Source organism: Callospermophilus lateralis, chromosome 9 (genome assembly GCF_048772815.1).
Source record: "Callospermophilus lateralis isolate mCalLat2 chromosome 9, mCalLat2.hap1, whole genome shotgun sequence".
NCBI classification, from domain to species: domain Eukaryota; kingdom Metazoa; phylum Chordata; class Mammalia; order Rodentia; family Sciuridae; genus Callospermophilus; species Callospermophilus lateralis.
Genome location: NC_135313.1, coordinates 71237055 through 71257050, shown reverse-complemented (window position 1 = coordinate 71257050; position 19996 = coordinate 71237055). Strand labels below are relative to the sequence as shown.

The following is a 19996-nucleotide window of genomic DNA, read 5'->3' as shown; positions in this document are numbered from 1 at the left end:
ATTAACTGAGTAGTAACTGAAGGAGGGTAGGATGTGGCTGGATGAGGTGGGTATTGAAGGCATGGCTTTAGGGTATATATTTTGTATCTGCTGAATGGAATCTCTCTGTGCTTCCTAATCATCATGTGAGCAGCCACAGTCTTTCTCCACCATGTTCTACCTCACCTGGAGCCCTAGAGAATGGAGCTGGTTGTCTGTGGACTGAGACCTCTGAAACTATGGGCTCTCAACTTTTCCTCTTCTAAAATTGTTCTTGTTGGGTCTTTTAGTCACAGCTGCAAAAAAAGCTAACTAAAACACCAGTTTATAATTTTATTTATTTCTCTTTGATGTTGGATCTTCTTCATCTTTATTCTGATAACTGGATCCCCTTAGATCAATTCCAAGATCTCCATTTTCCACATTTCTTGGCTCCATTCCAATGAGGTTATTAATGTGTTATTTAGTTATAGTAATGAGGCCAGTATATGACTGAATAAAGATGTGTCTTTGAACTGTTCTCTTTCTTCTGTGAAATATCATTTTAGATATTTCAAAATTCTTATTAGAGGGAATTCTTATCTTCTACTCCTCTCATAGTTGGGAACTTTCCCTCTCCTAAAAGTTTCAGTCAGTGCCCCTCATTTTGGCAAATTTGGAAAAGTGACTGAATATATGCAGTTCAACTTAGTCTCTCTTTAAAACATCATCTGTCTTTGGGAAGCAATATTACCTTCCCTACCTTACAGTAGGCAGCCTGTCCCCTTCCAGGGAGATATGAGTAATATCAGCTCCCCCTGAACCCACATGGGTGGGGTTGCTTAAATGGTGGAGGTATTAGGAATGTCAGGTGGCCACAGGTGCCAGTCATAGCCTTTAATACTCAAAGCCATAGACTTTAATCCTCAAAGCCATAGCCTTTAATCAAATCCAGCCCTCTGGGCTCTTGATTTCACCCTCTGAATTCTTTTTTATTAATGGTAGTACAGGCCTGTGACTACTTAGTTTTACAGTCTACTTCCTACCAGTAGAATTCTGGTCCCATTAGCCTCCCTTCATATTGCACTCTTTCTCTGTTCCTTTCTTGAGAACCCAATAGGCCTTCTATGGATTTTATGAGAATTGAATTCACTACATTAGACAAAAACCACACCCACAATCTTTTTGAGATTATCCTCTCACTCTTGGCCTCTGTTGGGGTAGCTGAGGAACATCACCCTTAAACTTCCTGGAGACTATCTAGTTTGAAAAGACCCAGGAGAACCACCCTTAATCTCCTAGAAGGATCTTTTATGTAACTGAATACTCTGATATTTGATCTTTTTGAGGATATGGTAAAGGACTGTATGTTCACATATTCAATCTTTTATCTGTGACATCCTGTTGGCAATAATTTCTTCCCTCTTGGGTCTTTTTCCATCTGAATAGACTGAGGATATCACAAAGCATTAAATCCAGATCCTTTTTGGTTAATAGTTCTCTCAATTTCTCTCTCTCCTTTTAACTTTCAGTAGCAGAAAGAAGCCAGGTGGCACCTTCACCCTTGCAAATCTTCTTTTATCACTTGAGAAGTTCACTACTTATACATTTTTTTTCCATCCAGCTTCAAGGTACAATTTCCCCAAGCTTTCTGTCACTTTATAATAGTAATCCTGCTTCATCCAGCTTTCAATAAAATGGTCATCACTTCTTCCTGAGCCCTCACCAGTTGTATGTTTAACATCTACATTGCTACTAATCACCTATTCAAGGTAATCTAGTCTTTCTCTATCAACCTCAAAATGATATCTTTAAAATTATTCCAGCTTTTTTCTACTTTGCAATTTTAAAGCCACTTTCACACTTTAAGGTATTTGTTATGGCAACATTTCACTTCCAGATATCAAAAGCTACATTAGGTTTTTTTTTTTTTTTTTTTGAAGTTTCTATTGTACAAAAATTATGACTAAATTGTGATCTTAAAACAACACTCATTTATTAGCTCAGAATTTTGTAAATCAGATGTCCAGCATAAAATTACTAGGCTCTCTGCTCATGGTATCACAAGACTGAAATCATGAGTTTTGTCAAAACCAAGTTCTCATTTAGGGAAAAATTTGCTTCCAACACCATTCTTGTTTTTGCTAGAATTAAGTTTCTCTAGTCATAAGACTATGTTATAGCTTTCCATTTCTTGGCTGTCTGATCCAGGGACATTTTCAGCTCTGAGAGGCCACCCACACCCCTTGCCATATGACTCCCTCAATCTTTTAGCCATCAGATCCCTGTGCTTCAAATCTCTGATTACCCTCCTTGTAACCAGTCAGAAAAAACTCTCTACTTTAAAGGGCTTATGTGATTGGGTCAGGCCCATTCTGATAATCTCCCTATTATATGGCCATCTGTGCCATATAATCTAATTGTGGGAATAAAATTCACAGTATTTAAAGTACTGGTGATTATGCAGGGCATGTGTAGAGGCAGGGGAAGAGAATTTCAGGGCCTATCTTAGAAGACTGCTTGTTAAAATGTTAGTAACTGGACTCCTAAAATCCCAAAAATGCTAAAAAAGCAGTTTGAAATATGACATTTTAAAAAATTTATTACATCCCCACCTTTTTGACTCTACTCTTAATTTTTCATATCAGTATACTATTAAATTAAAAAATACTACAGAAGAGATTTTATGATTCCTTTGATAACTGCCCTCATCTGAACCCACAAATTCTCACACTGGAAGAACTGCTTTGCTCTGAATTGAGAAGACACTGGATTCCCTTCTGGGCATAGAGCTCCTGGAGTCTTCAGAGAAGCAGTACTTTCCTCCAGCCTGCATTCCTCTTGGGATAGCCTATGACCTTATTGTAGACTGCCTCTCCTGTTCCCAATTATCTGCAGGATGCATGGAATTCAGACTGATTGCCAGATCCCCTGAAGATGTATGGGAACACTCAGTGTCAAGATTCCACTGAAGCTGGGTACTTTGGGTACTCCTGGTATGATTCTACAAGAGGCTGACAATTTACAAAATGACAGATCCCTCCCTAGAAACATTTCTAAGTTAATGTTCAAGGTCACAGGCCCAGTGGAGGAATCCTGCCTTCCCTGAAAATTGTTCCCCACCCCTTGACTGTACAAAGTGGTGGTTTGTAGTGCTTGACTAAGAGCTGGATACAGTTTGCAAAGAATTCTGAAATGCTAGACCAGGAAAGAAAAACGACTCTTTTTCACAGGATCCTTGTTAAAATCCCATTCGGGAGCTATGCTGGAACTACCATTGCCTTGGGTTCTAGATGAGGCATCATGCAGCAACAAACTCTCCTGAAACTCTATGATGAAGAACAATTTTCATGCTATTCAGACCACCCAAAGAGCCACATCCAGTGAAAAGGTGGTGCAGGGACCAATATTATATATCAAACATTTTAAGGTCCACTAGCACAGGAATTTTGTTGTTTATAATAGTTCTCAGGGATCATTTATGAAAAGGCATTGTCTTCTGATTTTATCAGGACAATAATTTTAAAAGTAGAGAGATGAGATGCTTATGAAAAGTTACCAATATCATCTAACAACTTATGAATCAAAATTTTTCTTGAATCTTCAGATGAAACTGAAAACTGTGAATATTATATCCCATTTAGAGTTTAAAAACCCAGAGAAAAAAGTAGTCTAAGGAGCTGGGCACCTACCAGGGTAAACTTTAACACTGAATACAAACTAAAATATTTTTACATTAAATGAGCCCTAAAAGACAAATTACTGGGAAGAAGAATTAAAAGAAAAATCCTGTCTTGTTTGGAAATCCTAAGGTGGGGTTTTACATATGGCATAGTTTCTCTATCTCCTTTGCTGCTTCCTTATGAGTACAAAAGGACAGGTAGGTGAACCAGTGGGGGTGGGAGGGTTGGAGAAAAGAAAAGAAAAGCAAGCTAACAAAGCAACATATCTAAAGTTAGAGGAAATTCCTGCTGGGATTATCTGCCAAGCTGCTGTTAAATGCTAAAGAACCAAAAGTTTCCTCCAACATATAAAAGAGTTCGAACAAAGAAAAATCTAAGTTTGTAGTTAGTGTATATAAAGATAGCCAGCTCTTTCCATCAGGATGTCTGTGTTAACATGGAAATCTCCTTTTCTACCTCAAATATATAGAAAATTCTGGACAAAATATATCATAACACACACACACACACACACACACACACACACACACACACACATTCCCCAGTACTAAAAATAAAGATGGAACTCAAAGTCAGAGGAAGGAGAGGGAATTGAAGACAAAGGACTCTTAAAGAAAAGTAGGACCTAATAAAGATCTAAATGGCTGGTGGCTATCCTTTGACAATTGTGGGACCTCTACAGAGAGAAGCCAGAGGCAAGCCAATTGCGAAGAACAGATGGCATATAAGACACAACCAGACACAAAGCAGGGACTAGCTAGATCATGATCCTTCCACAGGAGAATGACAAGGGGACAGAGGACCAAAGAGGTCAAGTACAGAATTCTACGCTGGTATCATGCACAAGTTCTGTTGGATTCACAAGTGGTTTGCAGCACAGTGTCTGCCCCAAGCCTAAAAGTCAATATAGAAACTGGTCCTGAACCAGTCGGCAAAAGGCATATGGCCTCTAGCACAGGCAAACATAAAAGGGATAATCTTAAACTTCTGTAAAACTATAAATGACACTGTAAACAAAATTAAAAGGCAGCTGGGTGTGGTGGCATATGCCTGTAATCTCAATGACTCAGGAAGCTGAAGTAGGAGAATTGAAAGATTGAGGCCAGCCTCATCAACTGAGTGAGGCCCTAAGCAACTTATTTTTGAGACCCTCTCTCAAAATAAAAAATAAAAAGGGCTGGGTTTATGGCTCAGTGGTTAAGCACCCCTAGTATAAAAAAAAATCAAAAGGCAAATGACCAATGGAAGAAAGTATCTGTAATTCATATAACTGATAAGAAATTAATATCCAGAACTTATAAAGTACTTTTATTGATTAATATAGAAAATAAATAAAAACATGAAATTTACAGAGAAAAAACTGACTAGTAAGCATGAAATGATTTTCAATTTTATAAGTAATCACGGAAATACAAATTCAAATTTTAATAAGGTATGTTTCACTTTTATCAGACTGGTAGAATTAAAAAATCAAGGTTGTATTTTTTTTTTTTTTTTTTTTTTAGTATCATGAATTGAGCTCAGAGGCACTCGACCACTAAGCCACATCCCCAGTGCTATTTTGTATTTTATTTAGAGACAGGGTCTCACCGAGTTGCTCAACGCCTTGCTTTTGCTGAAGCTGGCTTTAAACCTGCAATCCTTTTGCCTCAGCCTCCAAAGCCCTTGGGATTACAGGCCTGTGCCACCACATCTGCGTAGTAGTAATAGCTTATAAAGTCAAAAAAAAACTTATAAAATTAAAAATATACAAATCCTACAACATAGCAATTACCCTTTTAGGTCTATCTTAGAGAAGGCCCTGAACACAGTTACTCATTGAATTGAAAGAGGTGGCTGCTATAGCACAGCAGCTAAAACCAAAATTTTGCCAATTTAAATGTCAGCCACAAGGAGAATGGATAAATGGTAGTCTGTGCTACTGTGGAATGCCAAACAGCAACTAAAAGAATAAACTAAGAATATGCATTAATATAGGTATATCTCAAAACAAGGATAAAAAATAGTATATGTTGCAGAATGATATGACATGATAGTGTTCATGAAAAATTTAAAATCACAAGCTCTATGTCAAAATATATTAAAATCAATATATGGCCTGGAAAGATAGAAATAAAATTAATGATTGTGATTACCTCTGGGGAGATAAAGAAGAGAAATGGTACTAAGTAAGACTTCAAAAAAAAAAAAAAAAGGACTTCAGCTTTATCTGAAATATCCAACTTAATTTAGATTTTTTAAAAAAATTTGAAGTGAAATGAAAAATATTAAAATTTTCAATGCTAGGATGCTAATGCATTTATTTTGTCAGTCTCTGTACTTTAAAAATTTTATAAATATAAAAAATATTTTAAAAAGAAAGTTAATAAAATAAACCATATGATTTGGTCCTATGAAATTTCTAAGGGTTTGAAAACAAACTTGGCTTATAGCTATACTCCATACCAATAAGAAAAACATTTTAACAGGACATTTCTTATAATATCCCTCATTATAAAGTGAAAGACAATAAAGCAATGCCCTGCATACCCTTTATCAAATATAACCAGGGGCTAAAAAATGCGTTCTAGGTATGAAAACTTTTCAACATTTCTTTATGCTCAGAGGTATAGGTTCATTTTTCATTCTAAAATATGCAGTAGATATTTAATCTTAATCTACACACATGAATAATGGTACTGAAATTCTCTTCAGTCTTCATCCTTTCAGGTGTAAGTACCTTCTTCTTTTAAGGTGTACTTGGATTAGCCCTTTCATCACCTTAGCCATTGTAATTGTTTTATTATTCCTTCCATTACTCCATTCAGTACAAGTGTGTGTTGTATGTGTGTGTGCACACATTCTCTCTCATCTTTCAAAATATATTTCTTTTACTTCCAGCAATCTTATTTAGATACTGCAGAGAAGATAGTTAGCAGTGTCCCTTCATCCTCTCTTACGTATCCATGACAACTATTCAACTCAAATCTAGTTTTTAACAATTAAATGCCCTTATTTACATTCTCAATACTTAAGTTAACATTTGTATTTTCTTTATCTTTGTAAATCCCCAGAGAATGGAACTGTATCTAAATCTCCTTATATGACATTTAAGATGAAACTAAATGTACACTAATGCTTAGAAACATCATTTGTGGCATGCTAATTCATAGAGAGGAAATGCCAGGAGAGGGATCCAGGTAGAGGACAAAACTACATGGACACATTTTTAAAATACTGTATATGTTAGGTAGCTTTTCATTGCTGTGACAAACACCTGAGAAAAACAACTTAGAGAAAGAAGGGTTTATGTTGGTTAATGGTTTCAGAGGTTTCAGTCCATGGTCAGCCAACTCCATTGCTCTGGGACTGAAGTAAGACAGAATATCATGGCAGAAGGTCATGGTAGAAGAAAGCTGCTCAAGTCATGGCAGCTGGAAAGCTGGGGAGCACAGAGGGCAGAGATAATACATAGTTCCCAAAGACATGCCCCAATGACCTACTTCCTCCCACCATGCTCCACTTGCCTAGAGTTTCAACCACCCTCCAGGAGTCTATTCAGTTATAACAGATTAATCAATCCACTGACAAGGTCAGAGCCTTCATGAGCCAGTCATTTCCCAAAAGTCACACCTTTGAACATTGTTGCACCGGGGACCAAGTCTTCAACACATAAGTCTTTGGGGGACAATTTGTGTCTAAACCATAACACTGTGCTTTCATGATAATAAATAATCAGTAAGTTGCCTCAGAGGATATATAATTCATTTATGTTATTTGAAACATGATCAATTTTATGAGTTCCTACGGTACACACAATTATTTCTTTTAAACATCAACTCTGATAAAATCACCACACTCGATTCCATAGTAGTGGAAATTGAATTCACTTTTTAATTAAAAACACAACAACTGTGAAATACATTTTCTTAGCAACTTCGTCAAATGACAATATAACCTTTATATGTGTGGTTTTCTATGATGCTGCCTCTATACTCAGTTTGCTGATATAAAAGCATAAAATAAAGAACAATAATAATTATAGTATAAAATGCAGAAAAACTGTCTTATTGCCCCAAAATACATAGTTCTTTTATCTACCACATATTCTACTTTGAAGGAAAAACATTTAGATAGGGACTTTACAGAGTTCATTAGTCACATAGCCCAAGATGTAAAAAAAAAAAAAAAAAAAAAAAACCAGAAAGTTTGCCGACCAGTAACTATGAATTAATTAGTTACTCTTAGCACTATAATCAGATTTTCAGAAGAAAGCATTTTTTTTACATTATGCAGATAAAATCAATGCAGGTGAACTTTTTGAGTACTGATATGTGCTATTATTGGTGGAAACACACAGGTTGTAGAGATTTCTTTTCATTGTGTTGATCACAAATTAATTGCCTTTTTCTGAATTATTTCCACAGAGTCAGCAAACCCATAAAATTGATTAATAAATCTGATAAAATTTTTTAAAATTTATTTTTTGGTTGTAACTGGACACAATATCTTTATTTTATTGATTTATTTTTATGTGGTGCTGAGGATCGAACCGAGGGCTTCCCACGTGCTAGGCAAGCACTCTATCTTCACTGAAACAGTATAATTTTTGTTGTGAAAACAAACACAAATACCTAAATGAATATATCATTCAAATACACACACACACACACATACACTCATATATATGTGTGTGTGTGTGTGTGTGTGTGTGTGTGTGTGTATATATATATAAATATATATATATATATATATATATATATATATATATATATATATATATATATATATATATATATATTTAAAAATTCAAACATAAAATATGATCTATCTTCCATATCTTCCCTTCAAAGTTTCTTGGTAATTTTAAGATTGCTAAACAAATGTTCACTCAAAAGAAGAATGGTAACTTTGTATCAGTAAGCAGAAAACTAAACTAACATATAATCAAAAAGTAAATTCTTGGCATTCAATGAATTATACCATCCCTCATACAATATATTTCACCAACTACTGTTTAACAATTTTTTGCCACATAGCTATCAACCAAAATGCTACCTAAGCACCTTGAAAACTTTGCCATGAACCTCCTTAATTCAAGACTTGGTAGTAGTCACAAACTTCATCTTTTTTGTTTTTTCCTACAGCATCTCTTATAATCACAGGTACCTATACTCATGAAGGTCAACAAAGTGGGTTCTCTTCCATTCCCACAAATCTTTGATGCTCAAATAAACTAAAGCAAAACTCAACTAAACTCTAAAATGCTCTCAGAATTGTCTTTCAGAATTCCATTTCCAACATCAAGATTAATTAAAGCTCAATCAGGCAATTAAATATTCATTTTCCCTTTTATAGAAGATTTTGCTCTGACAGAAGATTTTATACCTTTTTCTTCTTCTCTTTTCTTTTCAACAATTCCTTCTTCTTCCATAGTTTCTCTTTCTCCTCTTCCTTTTCTCTTCTTCTGGAAGAAATTTCAATTTCCAGTCTTGCCAACTCTTCCTGGTGAGCTCGCCATTGGAAAACCTGAAATAGATAGAAACATTCAATTTCAATAACTATATATACTAAGGTGAATTAACATAAGGTTAGTTTCTATATCAAGCAGAAGTCAAATCCTGTCAAATCCAATTTAAATTCTGTGTGCATGTGAGTGTATCCATGTGTGTTCAAGATGTGTGTGTGTTAGTGTTAAAAAGAAACAAACAAACAAACAAACTCAAATCACCTCCTTCACAGATTCTTGATCTGGGTTTATGGAGTGTAGTATTAGAGGGTGTAATTTAACTCTAAAGGAACCATGAGTTCCAAAAAGTAGTATGTAAAAATATGCTGTGTTTTGGTATGTGTGCTTTTCTGGAAACTAGGCCAAAAAGCTCTCAAAAATTCTAGAATGGTTGGTTCTGGGACCCTAAAAAGTTTAAGAACCCACTGATAAATTTCAGTTTCCTTATTTTATAATTATGAAAATCAAGTCTGAAATAAGGTGAAAAAAATTAGACATTAAAAAGAACTTCCGAAGTACTAATACATGCTATTAAAAGAAGTATATTTGATATGGCTTTTTTGGTAGGGTTTTTGATAATATGTAAATATGTATCACATTATAACATACTTATAGGTTTTAATCCCCAAAGACAATCAACTGGACAAATACACAACAAAGTATCCATAGGAATATTCATGGCAAAGGTGCTTAAAATAGAAAATTTGGCCAGATACATGGCACATGCCTATAATCCCAGCAGCTTGGGAGGCTGAGGCAGAAAGATCCCAAGTTGAAATCCAGCCTCAGCAATTTAGTGAGGACTTAAACAACCTAGAGACTCTGTCTCAGAATAAAAAGGGCTGGGGATGTGACTCGGTGGTAAAGTGTACCTGAGTTCACTCCCTGGTACCAAAAACCAAAAAACAACATAAAAAAATTGGCAAGACTCTAAATGTTGGGATAGAGGAGGTAGCTTTGCTGGTTGCTCTGCAGCATGAAACCAAGAAAGCAAATAGGCAGCTTCTCAGCAAGGTAAGTGGGGAAAAAAAAAAAAAAAGGGCAGGGGCTTTATTGAAACTCAAACTAGACATTCAACACAGATCGGGAACTCAGGAGGTTGGATATAACAAAATATGGAAGAAATTCTCAGCCATGCAGCTGCTGCCACAACCAGGCTAAAAACACCAGGCAGAGCAGTCCCTCTGCAAGCAAAGTGGAGTGTTAAGGGAATTAGTGAAACCTACCATTTTAGGAGGCCTGAGGTATGTCTGGGTACAGATTATTTAGAAATCAAGGACATTGCCTTGCTGTATGAAATTAAAAGGCGTGCTGCTCAATATCCTTTTGTGAGAAAGAAGCCACCATCTCTCCAGGTGGTATGTGGAGGACAAAGGAATGAACCATTTTGTAGTCACAGCAAGAGGACTGGCAGCTGAGGAAGCTGATTCCTGGCAAACCTGAGTTTGGTCCAAAACACCAGCCCAGTAAACATATGCTACACAACATAGAGTGTGCTTAAGTGACCAAGAGAATATCAAAGATGGAGAGAGGTTTACACAGGGTACAACTGGTAATGAAAATGCACCCAGCTATATCCCTCCCCCTCCAATCTGGCTGCTTGCAGGACTGACTGGAAGAGATATATCTAGCCAGGGATTTGGAAGGGCAGGGGCAGGAGAGATTGAGTTTGGAGACTGAACCCCAAGACCAGGATGTGAGATCCACAGGTGACATAAGAGATTAAGAATTGGCTCCTCTACTACACAAGTGGAACCCAAGAGAGATCTCTGAGGTATAGTCTTCCAGTGTGGATCAGCAATTACTGGGCCCTAGGGGTGGGCTGCTTTAAAATCTCCAGACTAATTGGCATTCAGCAAAGAACCCTGAGCCTAGCTAAGCCTAAACCCTGCCTCCAGGAATTCTGTTTACAGGATTACTTCTCTTACTCTAGCAATCTGGAGGGTGGAGCATCATAATCCAGATGACCCACTTAAAACTGCTTATAAGAGAAGCTGAGAACCTGTTGAACTCAAATGGAAAAAGTTCTTTAACTTTTCATCCAGATCTTTTTTTCTTTCTTTTTGCTTTTTTCTTTTCTTTTTTCCATTTAATTATGACCTTAATGGGATGTGGACATTTTTACATACTCATATATTTTTTTCTCATTTTTAGCATTTTGGAGCTAGTTTTTTTTTTTTTCATGGATCAGATTTTTGAGGACTAGGATGTTTGATTAGTATATTTTAGTTTTGTTTTGTATTCTTTTATCTTTATTTTTTTAATTTTTTAGTTGTAGATGAACACAATACCTTTATTTTATTTATTTTTATGTGGTGCTGAGGATTGAACCCAGTGCCTCACACATGCTAGGCAAGCACTTTGCCACTGAGCCACAACCTCAGTCCCTTTATTTTTAATTTTTTAAAATTTTTACTTTATATAAATATTTTTTTCTTACATGTTTCTTTTGATTCTCTTTCTCTCTTTTTTTCTGTTAACAGTCAATCTCTATTGCTCTCTCCTTCACTCTTACTTTAAATTTTTACTTCTATTTTCTCTCCTCCTCCTTCATAAGCATCATGTCCTATATCACTTCTGTTCTCTCCCTTTTTACCATTTGAAATTATAAATCCATTTGTGAACTTGCTGTTTTTATTGTAGGCAATAACTGATCATATAATTTCTGTTTGCTGTGATTATTAACATTATAGACATCATAGTGGGAACTATTTGGTTTAATGCTGCATATTGTTTTCATTGGTTGTTGTAATTACTTGTCTCCTCCTAAACAGTGAGGTACTAGAAAACTTCAGTGACATTATAAGCACTCAGGGTGGAAACTCTACTGCCACAGATCCACACTGTTAAATAGACACACAAACAACAAGAAAAAGCAAGGGAACAAATCACTCCAAACAAACTAAGATAGTTCAATAACAGAGTTCTTTGACACCACAGTGGGATAAATGTCAGAGGAGTTTAAAATGTGTATAGTTAAACTGATCTGTGAAGTAAAGGATGGCATAAGAAGTGAAATCAGAGAGAAAATATGGAAGTGAAAGATCATTTCAATAAAGCAATAGAAATTCTGAAAAAAAAGCAGAAATCTTCAAAATGAAGGAAACAGTAAATCAAATTAAAATTTAATAGAAAGCATCACCAACAGGCTAGACCACTTGAAAGGCAAAACTTCAGGCAATGAAGATAAAATATAATCTTAAAAATAAAGTTGACCAGACAGAGAAGATGGTCAGAGAAGAACTATAAACAGAAATTCTAAGAAGTATGAGATAACCTGAAAATCCAAATTTAAAATTTATTGGGATAAATGAAGATTCAGAGATATAAAGGAAAGGAATATACAACCTTTTCAATGAAATAGTATTAGAAAATTTCCCACAACTAAAGAATGAAATGGAAAAAATCAAACCGAAGAGGCTTACAGGACTCCAAATATACAAAATTACAACAGACCCCACACCAAGGCCATTATTATGAGTATACCTAACATACAGAATAAGGATAGAATTTTAAAGGCTGCCAGAGAGAAATGACAGGTAAAATTTAGAGGGAAACCAATCTGGATCTCAGCTGATCTCTCAACTCAGACCCTCAAAACTAGGAGGTCTTGGAATAATATGTATCAAACTATGAAAGAAAATGGATGCCAGCAAAATTAAGCTTCATAATTGATGACAAAAGAAAAACCTTCCATGTTAAATAAAAGTTAAAAGAATTCAAAATTGGACAGCCTGTACTACAAAACATACCCAATAAGATATTTCATAAAGAAGACATAAAAAATTAAAGTGAAAATCAGCCAAGGGAGGAAATACACTAAAAACATAATGAATCAATGGAGAAAATATTTCAAATTAAAAACCAGAAATACATCAAAATGTCAGGGAATAAAATCATATCTCAAAAATCACATTGAATGCATGGCCTAAACTCATCAATCAAAAGAAACAGACTGGCAGAATGGATTAAAAAACAAGACTCAACAATGTGCTGTCTCGAAGAGACTCACCTTATAGGCAAAGGCATCCACATACTGAAGGTGAAAGGATGGGGAAAAAAAGATATCATTCACATTGATCTATTAAATAAACGGGTTTCCATTCTCATTCAAATAAAGTAGACTTCAAGCCAAAGTTAATCAGAAGGGACAAAGAAGGATATTTCATACTGCTTTAAATCAACAAAATGTAATAATCATAAATATTTATGCCCAAACAATGGAGTACCTACATAATCTAACAAACCCTTCTCAATTTTAAAAGTATATAGACCACAGCACAATAATACTGGGTGACTTTAACAAACCTCTTTCATCACTGGATAGATCCTCCAAACAAAATCTAAATAAAGAAGCTATAGAACTAAAAAAATACATAATAATTTAGATTTGACAGATACATATAGAATATTTCATCCATCAATGACTAAATGCAATTTCTTCTCAGCACATGGATCCTTCTCTAATTTAGACCATACATTATCCTACCAAGAAATTCTTCCCAAATACAAAAAAAAGAAAATAGAGATAATACCTTGCATCCTATCAGATCATAAAGGAATGAGATTAGAAATCAATAATAAAATTAAAAATAGAAACTATCCTTATACCTGAAGACTAAATAATATGCTATTGAATGACCAATGAATAGCCAAAGAAATCAGGGATGAAATAAAAAAAAATACCTAGAGATAAATGAGAATAGCAACACAACATATCAAAATCTCTGGGACATAATGAAGGCCATGCTAAGAGGAAAGTTCATTACATTGAGTCCATTCATTATAAGAATAGAAGTCAACAAATAAATAACCTAACATTACATCTTAAAGCCTTTGAAAAAGAACAAACCAACACCAAAATCAGTAGAAGGCAGGAAATAGTTAAAATTAGACCTGAAATCAATGAAATTAAAACAAAAGAAACAATCCCAAAACATGACAAAACAAAAAGTTGGTTCTTTGAAAAAAAAATCAATAAAATTGATAAACCCTTAGCCAAGCTAACAAATAGAAAGAGAAAGAAAACTCAAGTTACTAAAATTCATGAGGAAAAAGAAAATATCACAATGGACACTATTGAAGTACAGATGATAATCTAGTACCTATTTTGAAAATTTATACTCTCATAAAACAGAAAAACTTGAAAACATTGACAAATTTCTAGAGACATATGATCTACCTAAATTGAACCAGGAGGACATAGAAAATTTAAACAGATCAATTTCAAGCATTGAAATTGAAGATGCCATCAAAAGCCTACAAACAAAGAAAAATCCAGGACCAGACCAATTCACAGCTGAGTTCTACTAAACCTTCAAAGAAGAAATAACACCAATCCCCTTTAAGTTATTCCATGAAATAAAAAAGGAGGGAAACTTTCCAAACTCATTCTACGAAGCAAGTGTCTGGTTTTGGTATCTGATACCAAAAAAAAAAAGATGCCTCAAAGAAAGAAAACTTCAGACCAATATTTCTGATGAATATAAATGCAAAAATTCTTAATAAAAGAGTGGCAAATCACATGAAAAATTATTTTTTAAAAGACAGTGCACCATAATCAAGTGGGGTTCATCCCAGGGATATAATGTTGGTTCAAAATATGGAAATCAATAAACGTAATTTATCACATCAATAGATTTACAGATAAGAATAACAAGATTATCTCAATAGATGAAGAAAAAGCATTTGATAAAATTCGGCATCCATTCATGCTCAAAACACTAGATAAACTAGAGATAGTAGGAACATCTCCTGCTCTCTATGCTAAACCCAAGGCCAAAATCACTCTGAATGGAGAAAAATTGAAAGCATTCCCTCTAAAAACTGGAATAAGACAAGAATGCCCTCTTTCACCACTTCTATTCAACATAGTCCTAGAAATTCTAGCCAGAGCAATTAGAAGAAAGAAATTAAAGGGATATAAATAGGAAAAGGAGAATTCAAATTATCCCTATTTGCCAATGACACAATGTTATATTTAGAAGATCCAAAAACTCCATCAGAAAACTTCTAGAACTAACAAATGAATTCAGCAAAGTAGCAAGATATATAATGAACACCCATAAATCAATTGCATTTCTATATGTCAGAGATGAATTAACTGAAAGAGAAATTAAGAAAACTATACTATTGTCAATAACCTCATAAAACTGGAAATTAATCTAATAAAAGAGATGAAAGATCTCTATAATGAAAACTATAGAACACTAAAGAAATAAATTGAAGAAGACCTTACAAGATGAAAAGATCTCCCACATTCTTGGGTAGGCAGAATTAATATTGTCAAAATGGCCATACTACCAAAAGTACTATCAGATTTAAGGCAATTCCTATTAAGATTCGAATGATGTTCTTCATAGAAATAGAAAAAGCAGTCATGAAATTCATTTGGAAAAAGAAGAGTCCCAGAATAGCCAAAGCAATACTTAGTAAGAAGAGTGAAGTAGGAGGCATCACAATATCAGATATAAAACTATACTACAGAGCAATAATAACAAAAATAGCATGGTATTGACACCAAAACAGAGTTGAAGACAAATAGTATAGAATAGAAGACACAGAGACAAAGGGAGAGAGAAGGGAAATTGCATGTAAATGGAAGGAGACCCTCAGGGGTATACAAAATTACATACAAGAGGAAGTGAGGGGAAAGGAGGGAAAATATAAGGGGGAGAAATGAATTACAGTAGAGGGGGTAGAGAGAGAAGAGGGGAGGGGAGGGGGGAGGGGGGATAGTAGAGGATAGGAAAGGCAGCAGAATACAACAGACTCCAGAATGGCAATATGTAAATCAATGGTTGTGCAACTGAAGTGATTCTGCAATCTGTATATGGGGTAAAAATGGGAGTTCATATCCCACTTGAATCAAAGTGTGAAATATGATATATCAAGAACTATGTAATGTTTTGAACAACCTACAATAAAAATTAATTAAAAAAAATAAATAAATAAATACAGTTATCTCATACTAGACAAAGATGCCATAAACATAAATTGTTTAAGTATGTTTATGTTTTTCAACAAATAGTGCTGGGATAACTAGAAATCCATATGAAATAAAATGAAATCAGACCCCTATCTCTTACCTGCACAAAACTCAACTCAAAGTGGATCAAGGACCTACGCATTAGGCCAGAGACTGTGTGCCTAACAGAAGAAAGAGTAGGCCCAATCTCTATCATGTCTGCTTAGAAACTGAATTCCTCAGCAAGACTCCTAAAGCACAAGAAGTAAAATCAAGGATCAATAAAAGGCATGGCATCAAACAAAAAACTTTCTTCACAGCAAAGAAAACAATCAAGAATGTGAAGAGAGAGCTTACAGAATAGGAGAACATCTTTACCACGTGTATCTCAGATAGAACACTAATCTCCAGGATATACAAAGAACTCAAAAACTTAGCACCAAAATAACAAATAACCTTATCAGTAACTGGGCAAAGGAACTGAATAGACACTTCACAGAACAAATATGAATGTTCAACAAATATGAATGTTCAACAAATATATAAAAATTGTTCAACATCAGTGTGGGAGGCCATCCTTGCACTTGATTTGAGTTACCTTCCTGGCTGGGTTAGAGGCGCTTAGACAAAGCTGTGTTAGAGCTTTCCCCACCCTTTCCCAGGTCCAAGGGCTTGTCCGAGCAGAGGTGTGCCTGGCCACTGCCCCGAAGACCCAATCGTCACCCCGACCTTGTAATGCTGCCCCCCTTAATCTTCATTGGATGGGATTTTCCCTGGATTTTTTTGTTCCCCAATAAAAGCCCACTCCCTGGCGTGTTCTCTCTCTCTCTCTCTCTCTCTCTCTCTCTCTCTCTCTCTCTCTCTCTCTCTCTTTCTCTCGCTAGTCTCTTCTGTAAACCTCTCTACCACATTAGGTGATTGGAGGCGGGAGCTAGAAGAAGTCATCCCAGAACTGGTATTAAAGGTAATAAGAGTCTTGTCTCTTTAATTTAATTTAATCAAACCTTCTTTCATGAAGCCAGAGCTGGTCACATGGCAGACATCACCAGCAATTAGAGAAATGCAAACTAAAACTACACTGAGATTTCATCTTACTCCAATCATAATGGCAATTATCAAGAATACAAACAACAATAAATGTTGGCAAGGATTTGGGGGAAAAGGTATACATTGCTGGTGGGATTGCAAATTGGAGCAACCAATCTGGAAAGCAGTATGGAGATTCCTCAGAAAACTTGGAAAAAAACCCACCATTTTACCCAGTTATCCCACTTCTAGACATATACCAAAGGACTTAAAATCAGCATACTATAGTGATGCAGCCACATCAATGATCATAGCAGCTCAATTCTCAATAGCTAAGCTATGAAACCATCCTAAGTGCCCTTCAATAGATGAATATATAAAGAAAATGTGGTACATATACACAATAAAATATTATTTAGTCATAAAGAAGAATGAAATTATGGCATTTGCCAATAAATGGATGAAACTGGAGACTATCATGCTAAGTGAAATAAGCCAATCCTAAAAAGACAAAGGCCAAATGTTCTCTCTGATATGTAGATGATGACTCACAATAGGTGGGATAAAGGAGGAGTGGAGGTTTACCAGATTGGACAGGGAGTAAAGGGGAGGAGGGACAGGGAATGGAAATGGGAAAGACAATGAATCAGACATGACTTTCCTGTGCTCATATATGAATACATGAGCAGTATAATCCTACATCATGTACAACCACAAGAATGGGAAGCTATACCCCATGTATATATATGGATATGTCAAAATACATTCTACTGTCATGTGTAACTAAAAACAACAACAAAAGAACATGCTTCTTAGTAGCCAATAGGTCAAAGAAGAAATAAAAATGAAGCTGAGAAAATATTTTGTACTAAATGATAATGAAAACACTATATCATCAAAACTTGTGGAATATAGGAAAAACCTATATAGTTTCAGAATGATGCATACAACAAAGATTAATATTAAAGTACAAATTGCCATTTCATGAAGGTAGGAGGAAATACAGTAAAATAAACCATAAGAAAGTAGATGTAGAGAAATGGTTAAAAAAATTAATAAAATAAAAAATAATAAAGCTAAGTGCTTCTTGAAAACACTAATTAAATTGATCAACCTCTACCAAGTCTAATTAAGGAGAGGGTAGGGGAGAGAGAATACATATAACCACTATAAAATATATAAAAGGCACATAACTCTGACTTATTGTCAAAATTATATTAATAAATTATAATAATACATTTGAAAATTCAAAAGAAATTTCTTAGGGAAAAAATGTACTTCCCAAAACTGAATCAAGAATAGTTAGATCTTAATATGACTATAAGTGTTGAAGACACTAAATTCATACTTTTAAATAACCTCAAAAAGAAAAAAGAACAGTTAAGATGACTGTAGTACCAAATTTGCCATACATTCAAAATTCTAATATAATAAAAAATCTTCAAGAGAACAGAAAAAGGGGAACTAGTTCACAATTCATCTTAGCATGTAGAATAGCCTTAATAACAAATCTGATGATGAAGTATGAGGACAGAAAATTATGTAATGTTGCTTATGAACAAAGATGAGAAATTCTAATGTTAAGAACCTGAATTCAATAACATAAAATAGTTTGCTAAAACAGCTAATTCAAGACATCAGAAAAGAACAAACACAGCCAGGGTTCAGGGGTCAAGAAGCCAGAGGGGAGGAAGTACAGTGAAGTGAGCTGGACATTCTCTGCAACTTTTTCTCCTGAGCACATTTGCCAATAATTGTATAGAACATAGAAGCCAAGAGGAATGCTGTGTCCTAGAGTTGTAGGCATTATCTCAGAAATGAAGGGAAAAAGTTGGATGGTCAAAACTACACGAAAGTGGGAGGGAAAGATCCCAACACAAAGGGAAAAACAGAAAACTTTGCTTTTCCTGTATGAAGTCTAAAATATGATTCCTATTTTATCTGAGTCTGACATTCTGCTGGGCCTTTGCATTTGAGGCATTTACACATCCCTAAGCTATATGGAAACACGATTTGTTCATTTCATCCCAGTGGTCACATTATCTTTTACTCCACTTTCAATTATGAAAGATGCTTACTATTGGGTATAAAACTGTGGTTCAAAAATTATTTTATTTTAGCTCTCTATTATCCTATATCTACTAGAAAAACTAAATGTATTTTTAAAAATCCTCCTACAAAAAATAAGTTGGGTCCATTTTCTTCATGGGAACAAAAATAACTTGATTCAAAAACTGGCAAAACCATTTTAAAAGGTGGAAATGATCTACCACACTTTCATGAATATGGATGCAAAAATCCTTAATAAAATATTCTTAAATGGAAATAAAACTCTAAATGTCTAGCAATAGGAGATGGTTTAAGTTAATTATGGTAATTTCATACAATAAACACCATTGAAATAGATGACAAATGTCTATAGTTATTGACAAATAAAATGTACACAACATATCATGAGATGCAAAAAAGTAGATGCAAAACACATTTATAGTATAATCTCATTAACATAAAATGTTATCTATGCATGTATGCAAAGAAAAACATTTGAAAAGAGGTTTGCCAAAATGACAATATTGATTATCTCTGAATAAAATCATTTCATGGGATTTAAAAAAATTTATTCTTTAAGTCTTTCTGTGATGGGTGACATTTTTGTAACAAGCATGTATTTTCTTTTTAAGCAAGAAACCAATAACATTAGAAAATTATAAAGAAACACTTATCTGGTCCATGTACACAAACTGGATGAGGAAGCAGTGAGTAGGGCAATGCAAAAGTATGCAAAATTCTTGTTTAAAAAAGGAAAAAACTAGCCTTTCAATTAAATACCAAATTTTGTACATATTTGATATAAATACCATTCATATTTGGTGC

General features: G+C 34.7%; 1 protein-coding gene across 1 annotated transcript in view; it reads right to left on the bottom strand.

The window, feature by feature from the left end:
- Window positions 1-19996, bottom strand: part of Ccdc148 (coiled-coil domain containing 148) — a 200688-nt gene that overhangs the window by 69657 nt on the left and 111035 nt on the right. Inside the window, exon 10 of the mRNA XM_076866446.2 lies at window positions 9009-9149. Coding sequence (XP_076722561.1) covers window positions 9009-9149 — 141 coding nt within the window. The remainder of the gene's footprint in view (window positions 1-9008; window positions 9150-19996) is intronic.